This window comes from Stegastes partitus, unplaced genomic scaffold (assembly GCF_000690725.1).
Source record: "Stegastes partitus isolate 25-593 unplaced genomic scaffold, Stegastes_partitus-1.0.2 Scaffold363, whole genome shotgun sequence".
NCBI lineage: Eukaryota > Metazoa > Chordata > Actinopteri > Pomacentridae > Stegastes > Stegastes partitus.
In genome coordinates, this window is record NW_007578094.1 from 141,644 (window position 1) to 151,897 (window position 10,254).

Sequence of the window (10,254 nt, forward strand, 5' to 3'; positions counted from 1 at the left end):
CAGTCAGATAATACGCCGTCATCCTGATTGGTGACATTAAATGTCATGTCGGAGTCACAATCCAAGGCTGTCGCTATGTTAAGGCTGTTTTTATGGGTTCTGTTGGTTTTTCCTAAAAACCTGTCGGATAGCAGGTTTAGGATTGTTAAGGGTCGGATTATCGAGTCAGGACTGTACTTGCGTCCCTGAACTCCAACCTAACACTCCCAAGAACTGGAGATTTGTCTCTGACATCACTGTACTTGCTTTTACTATAAGAACTGCTTTTCTGCAGCTTTGTGAGCATGAGCGGCTCTCTTCAGGATTCCTCTGCAGTATCTCAGCTGGACTTTGACTGGGACACTCTAAACCTTTAATTTTATTCCTCTGGAGCCATTCAGAGGTGGACTTGCTCATACGGTTGGATCGCTCTCCGGCTGCAGTTGAGCCTCGGGTCACACGCTGATGACTGGATGATCTCCTTCAGGATTTTCTGCCAGAGAGCAGAATTTAAGTTTCCCCTCAATTACAGCAGAGAGACGTTATGCTGCCACCTCCAGGCTTCACCATAATGCTGCTTTTGTGGAACGTAACCGGACACGTCGAACTTTTGACTCGCCGGTCTGAGGAACATCCTTCAGTGCTGTTTTTCTCCCAGTGTCTTTAGGTTTATGTTGTCACAAACCCTGATCTGTACCGAGGTGAGCGACGCCTGCAGGTCCTCCGATCTTCCCTTTGGATCTTTTAGTTGTCGTCGAGCTCAAGGTCGGCCACTTCTGAACGGATCCGCTGCTGTTCCGACTCATTTGTAGATAATGTCTCTGTCGGCGTGGATCAGTGGCGTCCCAGAGTCTTTGGAGCTCTTCCCAGACTGATGTGTTTCAATCAGCGTCTCTTTGGTTTGGACACGGGGAGCTGCTTTCAGAACTTTTAGCCAACTTCCTGCTTACAAAAAGGGTTCAGTTAAGATAACGTGAGAGTCTAGATCGATGCAATTTGTTGTTATAATAATGTCATATATCGCTCTAATAACCTGTTTGATTTACCACGTTGTCAGCTATGAGTTAAATCTCGTTCCTTTGTTGACTCGGTGTTGGGTTTCCTCTGAACAGGCGGCACAATTCGATATGATCCACATATAAATAGCAGAAAACCGCACGCAGCTCGTTACATAGAAGCTGTTTCCTGGATCATATGTACCGGTGTCGCTCTGCTCTACAGCATCCTTAGACTTTCTCTTTTTTCTAAACGTGACCCGGTGCTGAACCGTCTATCTTTGGCAATCACCAGGACCAGTAATAAAGTAATAAAGAGCACACATCACCCGTTTCCATTAGTCACTGCTTCACTCTCGGCCTACTTGGCACCACAGAGCCCATCCCGAGCCTTTGAAATTCTGTTTTTTTTTTTCAAATTTCATTCTCGGTTTGGATTTTCTTTGCAAGACCAGAAAAGAAAAAAAAAAACCCAAAGCAAACAAAGTGACCTTTCCTAATAAGAAGTGAGTCTCCCCCGCTCTCCTCCCACAGCACCACTGGAGGTCATTCTAACCTTTGAAGGTCAAACGTGGAGACAAAGTGACATCCAGGTTGGGCTGCATTAACCACTCAGGCTGCTCACGCGCTCTGACAGGTACGCCTGTCACACCGCCTCATGTAAGGCGACTTTGGGCACTCGGGGGTGGAGACACTTTTAGAAAGGCCAGCTCCCAGTGGGAAACAAGCCTTTAACCGTTAGCGATGTCGCCGCCGCCGCCGTGCTAACTAATGGAACTTTGCACAACTTGGGGGGCGTCTCTGCGGGAGGGCCAACCGTGGAGCAGGTGGCGTATTTACGCCGGACGTACGAGCCTGATAATTTGCCGGCGTTTGGCTCGTTGATTTACGGTGACGGGGAGATATTACACCGCCGCCTGTCCTCAGCAGTTTCTGGGAAATGCTTTTCCTGAGACGCCGTAACTCAGACTTTTTTTTGCCTCTGCTCCCGTATCGGCATCCGCGGGTGATTTACTCCGAACGGGGCCGAGGAGTGTGCGCTGTACTTTGCCGTGTTTGCGTCGCCGTGCGCCTGTCTGTGAAATGCGGGATTGGTTCGGGGGGTTTCATTTGCATGAGAAAATAACGGGTGGAAGCAATCAGACGGGTTGTGTGTGTGTGTTTGGTGTTGGTCTGGATGAACAGAACCACGTGTGTGTCTCGGTTCTAAATGAGGGTTCCACTCTGTAAACTTTGATATATCACCAAATCATTTATGTAAATCACTTCGCTCCTGATTTATGTTGCCGTGGAGATAATCGGGTGGAGCCGGTGCGCTGCCGGGGTGATTGGAGAGGCTGATGGACAAACACCAACCTGCTTCGGTTAACGGTGAATTATCATGAATCACGTAGACATCAGGCTGAATGTCATCGTCTGGTTCTGATGATGTAGAAGGTGCCAAAATACACGTCGCTCAGAGTGGAGCGCCTACGATATCAGATAAAGCATTTCTGTTATATGTCACTTAAAAAAAAAGGATATTTCACATATGTGCACAGTATGATCATGTGTGACTGTACAGATGACGGAGCTGCTGCAGGATCTGTGCTGCCAATAAAAGGAAGACGATGATTGGATTCACCGGTGGCAGTCTGTAAAAGCTGGACGGAGAGCAGCTTCAGAATGAGTTAGCAAAGCATATAAAAGACTTGCAATTTGTGTCGAGCCGCATATATCACGTCAGCTGTCTTTTATTTTTCTGGTTTATACAAAAAGGACGCAGCTCACAGACTAATCGTTTACTCTGATTTAGGGTTTATCGGATCCCCAAATTTATTTAAAAACTTTAAACGCAGCAACACGAGGATAAAACAGGAGAGAAATCTGGTTCTAAGAAAGAAAACTGCTTCTTGTGTAGCTGCACATTTAGCAGAATAATAAGCAGAGTCGTGATTTTTGCCTCCTAAAGATAAATAATCAGCTCAAGTATTTATGTTATGGGCTCATCGAAGCAGCCCAGGTAGATCAAATCGGATGTTTTCACCTTAAATTGGACATCAGAACGCCTTATTTCAGCGCTGTAGCCCAACACTGAAGCAACAGCGCCATGGAGGTGAGCGGCAGTTAAATGTTGTGTCTTTAAAGTCGATGAATGATCGTGATAAATTGGCGCCATCTCAATATCAGACAAAATAATTATCACTTTGGCCGTAATGGTGCAGCTCCAGTCGTATGGAAAGCAGGATGACCAAACCAGGAGTTCTGTTGGTAGAGTTTGATTGTTTAAATCAGCACCACAAAGCTTTTAGGAGGAGTTTAAAGTCTGAGGGACATCCAGGCACGCCAGTGTTACGGCACATGAGAACGGTTCCCACATCGTTTGCACTTTCTAAAAAGGCTTCACCCTCAAAAAGTCTTGTTATTATTACACTGGGTTACAAAACAATACTTCTGTGAAGGTGTCTAGGATGTTTTTAACTGATTTAGAACATTTTTGCGACGCTGAATCCAAACATGACGTCTGCTTTTCTGCATCAGGTCGGGTTTTATTGCCAACTTGAGTTTAAAAAATCAATTTTACCACTAAATCGATTCCATGTTTTGACATCAGCGATTGATTTATTTTAATATTTCTCATATGAAATCAGATTTTAGAGGAAAAATTTCATTTCCTAATCCTTTTCAGAAGCTGAATGATCCAAAAGTTGATGAGCGTAAACATCTGTAAAGGTAAAAACAAGTAAATTGCATCATGTGGCGACAAATCAAAATTTTGACCTAATTAAGCAAAGCCAATGTAATATTTGGATTCAGCACATTGTCCAAAATCAGCTCAAAAAAACTTTGACACCAAAATGGGTGTGGACCAGTGTTATTATTATTATATTTTATTTACTATTGCTATTTTTTAACATTTTGTTTTATTATTATTTTAAATTTTATTTTACTATTATTTTACATTTTTTTAAATTATTATTTTACATTTTATTTTATTTTATTTCATTTATTATTGTTATTTTATTTTATTTTATTTTTTTGCTGATGCACTCTCTTACAAAATCATTCTGGAATAATCAGTTTTTCCCAAATAATATTTAACTCATAAGGTTAAAATTCCTGTATTTTTTATATTACAACATATGGCAGAATAACTAAATATTACATCTTTTTTTCCCCACTATCGCGTAGCACCAACTTTAGGAGAGACTTTAACACCTAAATGTTTTAGTCACGAGGAAGCGTCGACTTTAGTTGAACGCTGGCCTGAAATAAGCAGGAAGAATCTTCTATCACAGAAAAGTCTCGATACTGAGATGACATTTGTAGTTTTAAGTTATTCAACCGACACTTTTCTTTGGTCTCAACTTCGTCGTGTGCGACAAAAACCACACGAGTCAGACGAGCGTCTAAAGTGTTGCACAGCGAAGCGACAAAGTGGCCTATAGCGTGCCACTGTGGCTGAATCGAGCGGTTCAAAGGTTCAGGAGAAGGTGCACGCTAGCTGTGGGGCTAATTTGCTTACGAGGCACACTTAATAATTTGCACCGTGTGTGATGAAGAGCCTCCAATTCTCCTGGGTAATTCCACTGATGCCTTCCTTAAGTAGCGCTCTGGGGAACCGTTCCTCCGCCCACTCCCCTCCTCGCTCCCCTCTCCTTCCTGATATTTCTAATTTTTTTTTTGCCGTCACTTCTTTGTGTTCTCGTCGTACTATTTCAGCCTCTCCCCTTCAGCTTTCTGTGTTTCTCAATCTTTCTCTCGCTGCTCATCCTGTCCCTCTTCGTCTTTTCTTTCCTTCTCTCTCCTACCAACCCGTCTCTGTTCTCACTACTGCTGCACACCGTAACCGCCAAATCTGACATCACCGACAATAATAAGCCGCTGCTAAAAATATATCGGCTGCTGCTGCTACGTCGCCCGATCGCTTTACCTACTATGAATCTTTGTGATTTTTCCTTTGTGTGCATATCTGTGACAGAGACGCAGCCTGACACAGCACCCACAGAGACAGAAGCCACTTTACTGGCCAGAGAAAACCAAAAAAGAAAAAGCAGCCTGTGCAGCTGCTTCGGTGCTGCTCAGCTCTAACCGTTGACGTGTCTGTGTTGTGACATTCAAACACGTCCAGAGAGAGGAACGCCATGCAGCAGCTCCTGCAGGTGCATCACACACGTGCATGAAACTTCCCGGGAAAGAAGCTTCCCCATGAAATAGTAAAAGTGGAAGTGTGTAAAAAGCAACGGGAGCGAGTGAGTGAGTGAGTGAGTGAGTGAGTGAGCGCTGAGAAAGTGTCAACAGTGTGTGACATTAGATGTGGTCCTGGAGGGCCGGAGCTGTCAGCGCTGAAGCCCCGCGAGGAGGGCAGGTTGCCAGGCTGCCTGTCTATTTCTGCCCGCTGACATGGTAGCGGGGCGGCTGACATGTTGGTCATACGCTGTCAGAGGGATGCAGATCGGCTGATGGACGGAGAGGAGGACAGATTAAATGGCAGACAGAGAGACGGACGGGCAGATAAATTGAGTTGAAAGCTGGACATCGCTTCGCCGAGTGACCCCGCAGGACGAGTCTAATGGGCTCCAAAACACACACCGGTTGTTTCAGAACTCATTTGCTGATGATCAGGACGGTTCTTGTTCAGTAGTTTAGCTCCAAACACACACCTGCCAGATGATATTTAAAGACAATACGGCTCCTCACCATAAACCTTAACATGAAGGACCTCAGACTTGTTCCTAAGCTTCATCCATCTTCTGTACAACGCTGGATCCTCTGGAGGCTCTGGGGGGGCCCTGGAGTCTGTCCCCGCTGACTGAGAGTCCACATCCAGTCCATCACAGTTCCAACACAGAGACAGACGACCGCGGTGCAGAAAGGAGTCAGAATCAGAATCAGAAATGTTTTACTGATCCCTCTAGAACAGAGGTTCTCAAAGATTCTGAGCCACGACCCACAAAGACAACATGAGTTTGTGTTCATGAGCCCCCAGTTTGAATTTTTAATATCTGATGAGTAATAAGTTTGTTGTTCAGGCATTAATTCGTTAAAAATTCATGTGTTAATTCCACAGATTCATCTCTTTACAGTAATTATCTTTTGAATGAATGAATTGAATTTATTTCCAACATATGAAAGGGAAAAAATATAAAAACAAAATAAAATAATTTTAAAAATGAGCAAAAAAGAATAATAATATAATTAAATCATAATATTAACAAATTAGAAAAAGGAGTGGGAAGAAGTACACACACATTTATTTGATAGATGTAGGCTTTATTTTATTTTTTATTTTTTACAGTGATCTGGTGACCCCCTGAAATGATCTTGGGACCCCCATGGGGGCCTCGACCCACAGTTTGAGAACCACTGCTTTCTGTTACAGATGCTCCCAATCGAACTATAAATGTACATTCTGCTCTCCACACACGTTGTCCTCATGAGTTTATGGCCTGTATCGCTAGTCTGAAGACTTTCTGAAAGCAGCACGATGTTTATTTTGTAAAATGTTTAAAGGAGGCCATGTTTTGGGGGCGGGGCTACCTTGTGATTGACAGCCAGATCCACCACTCCCAGTCACACCTGCTTACAGGTGACCAACTCAAGGCTTCACAGACCAACGGGGGATGTCACGGTGGTTCTGTCCGGCTTTTAAACCCAAGAACCGCAGCGTGACGTCACCTCAGTCTGATGGCAAACCAGCTGGAGCTGCAACAGTTAATCAATTAATCAATTAGTTGTCAGCCGTTAAATTAATTGCCTGCCATTTTGCTAATCAACTGAACGTTTTTTTATTGTTGTTATTTTTGTTTTGGTTTCCTTCCACCGCTATCTTTGCATAAAACAGGAGATTTGAGGACAACATCTTTAGAAACACTCCTCAGCTTTTTTTTTTTTAATGTTTTGCCGACATAAACGAACAACTAACGGAACGATAAATACTGAAACAAAGACGGATCGTTGTTTGTGTGCTGCAGGATTGAAGTAACGAGCCTTGTTACGTTTTAATATTATGAATAAAAATGAAACGAGCTGCAAGACGAGAAGACGTTTTATTGAGTTGTGATGGAGCATCAAACACCATCCAGAGTGTCACATGACGAGGACGCGACGAATCAGCGAACCCGCTGACATGACAGTTTAAAACCTGATTCGCAGCAGGACGTTTGTAATTTGTTAATTGCTTTGACTTTGATTTGAAATAGATAATTAGTTCAGCCGAGCAGTTACAGCTAATAGCTGCACTAACAAAAAAATCTACTTGACTAGCGGGAAAATAACTCGACGATGGTTAATAACTGAGCTCCACATCGGTCCTGAGCTCCTCGCTGCTCCGCGGGGGGTGTTGGTGTAATTACCCCGCTAACCGGGTGGCGCAGACCTTTGATCGTTTAAAAGAATCTTCTAATATCGGCATGTGATCGGAGCCAACAAACCGGTCCGATCCAAAGTGACGAAATTAATCCGGCACAATTAAACCCCCGTGAGCCGGGCCGGGGACGATCCCACCTGATGAACCAAACGATCGGTCATTAAAAAGAGATAAACATCAATTAATGGTGACTATTTGTCACGAGTTAATCATGTCACGACTATGGACGATGTTGTCAATAACGGAGCTTTAATATCGGCTAAACTCATTATCAGAATGTCAGCTGGGCTTTAATAGATTCATAATAGTTTCAATCAGGTCGTCTCGTAGCTTTCGTCTGTGTTTTTAAAATGTGTTTTGGATTAATAACGAACTAAGACTGGATGACTAAAGCCAAAGTCCTGCTCCGAGTGTCGGACGCTCGCTAGACGCTGCATCACAACGAGCAGCAGAGACGGACGGCGTGACGGATCGTTGGAAGGGCAGACAGACAGACAGACAGACAGAGACCTACAAATAAACGCTCATAAACATCTGACAGATTGTCAAAAGAGACGAGGATTGAGGCGGACAGAAGGACAGATAAACAGACGTACCGACGGTGCAGAGGCCAGCAAACAGAGACAGACAGCGCTCTCCACAGACAGATGGACAAACACGGCAAGGTGATAGACACTTATGCAGTCAGAACCGGAGAGCTGTTCATCTGTTCTCTGAGTCAGCGCCTCGTGTATGCTCTGTCTCTTGGAGTGTGTTCAGAACATGTACACTCTATAGACCCGGCAGAGTTATCCCAGCCCGTCCCCGCTTTAGCCGCCTCCATCTGTCTGTCTCTGCTTTGTCTCCTCAGAGTCAACTCTCCTCCTTCCCTTCTCACCTTCCTTTCCTCACCTCCTCTCCTCCTCTCTGCAGGCCTGCTCTCCGTGTCCTACGACGAGTGGGACTACGGCCTCGAGGCCCGAGTCCGCGACGGCGTGGCCATCATCACCATGGCGACCTCCACCATGATGATGGACCGCGGGCCGCACACCCTGCTCAAGTCCGAGTGCCACGGAGCCCCCGACAAGAAGACCCCCATCTCAGGCAACCCCAACGAAGTGCTCAGGTGGGTGAAGCTGGCGGAGGCTGAGTGGTTACGGTGTGGATGTGACGGTGTGGGGTAGAAACCAGCTGTGATCTCCTGCACAGCGCTGGAGAATGAGAGCCGTCAAGCTTCATGTTTATGTGCAGGATGATCAGAACGTTCTGATGCTGCACAAGTTTGAACTTTCAGAAATCAACAAATGCGAATCTTTTGTATCTGATATTTCCTAAATCTAACTCTGCTCCATCGTCCTTCACATCTCCCTCTTCCAGTTGTTCTCGTAGATTAATCAACTGGACTTGCTTGAGTTCCTTGAAGACGTTCCACCTCTCATCCAAGAGGCTTCATCAGCTCTGACTGACGAGTTGGGAGTTCCAGATACTTATTAAGGAGCCGTTAACACCTGAGTTTGGGTTTCAGTTGGGGGTTGTTACTCCGAGGTGGTTTCATCTTCCTTCCAACGAGGGCGAGGAGCAACAACCCCCCAATTAAAACCCAAACTCAGGAGTTAATGTCTCCTTAAGGATATCAGTATCTGGAACTCCCAACTAGTCAGTCAGACCTGATGAAGCCTCTTGGATGAGAGGTGGAACGTCTTCAAGCAAGTCCAGTTGATTAATCTACAAGAACAACCATGACCTGGAGGACTGAGAGTCTTCACAGATAATTCTTTCAGTTAAAACTCTCATTAACCAAACTGTAGGCAACAAGGACGACGTCGTTAAAATACAACTGGGTTAATTTTTCACACTTCAAAGTAAAGTGAACTTTATGTTCCAAATAGGTGGAATGCCCCTTTAATGTGATTAAAACACCTTTTACATACAACACGATCACATCATGATACCTGAAGGCTTCACACTGATTCTCTCCTACTTCTAACAAACAGCTTAACTGCATTCTCATTCACTTACTGAATGCAGTGAGTTTTCCTCCCTAAAAGACTGGGATGTAGAAGGAAAGGTTATCAGCTGGAAGGAACCACAAAGTCTGGAGGTAAGAGGGAGGAAAGATGCAGAAGTCAGCAGCAGGACGTTCACCCGGTGAACAGAGGTTTACTTCTCATGTTGGGACCATTAACTTTAGGTTAGCTTCAGGTGCTAAAACTACACGGTCAGGTTTAGGAAGATAGAACAGTTTGCATTAAATAAAGCTTCTCTTTCATTTTCTGGTTTTCTAGAATGATAAATCTGGCTCATCTAGTATATAAGTATTTGGCTGTAAAGTCGAAAGGAGAACAAAAACACATGCGTCACAAACAGACGTACGTTTGCTTAACTGTGACATCGAGGAGGATACAAATCACAGAACTTCTAGAAGTTTGAAGTCCTCCCAGTGCACACGTTCTTCAACTCCCTACAACTCATATTTGTGGATTAAATTTGCATACTTAAAAGTTTTTTTCCCCATGAGAATAATCCCTTCCTGCCTTAAAATGGCTCAGACGTAACTCTGTACGCTGTTGGTTCCTATAGAAGGTGCAGATCTATGAAGTCCTGGCCTCATTGTAATATCGGACTCATCGGACATGTCTTACCAGCTGACAGGATCGGTCAGTTGTTGTGTGCGACACTCCAGAAGTCTGAATGTGTGTTTGTGAGACTGTCATCAGTACACTGCAGCTTCAAGGTGGAAACGTCCAACCGTAATGTTGACTCCTCATATGTCAACACACCGTGTGGACAACTTTCCTATAAGGCGTATGAAGTTCACACAGCAGATCACATACAAGTCGCGTTTAACTGGAAATGTGAAGGAAGTCACAAAGAAATCCTCATTGAGCATCAAGTCCTGCAGTGTGAACGTAGCCAATCTGTGGGATTGTTCAGTCAGATAATACGCCGTCA

At 44.5% G+C, this 10,254-nt stretch overlaps 1 protein-coding gene across 1 annotated transcript in view; it reads left to right on the forward strand.

The window, feature by feature from the left end:
* grin2ba (glutamate receptor, ionotropic, N-methyl D-aspartate 2B, genome duplicate a) overlaps window positions 1-10,254 on the forward strand; it is a 116,199-nt gene that overhangs the window by 52,296 nt on the left and 53,649 nt on the right. Inside the window, exon 4 of the mRNA XM_008284559.1 lies at window positions 8,236-8,428. Within this exon, the coding sequence (XP_008282781.1) occupies window positions 8,236-8,428 (193 nt within the window). The remainder of the gene's footprint in view (window positions 1-8,235; window positions 8,429-10,254) is intronic.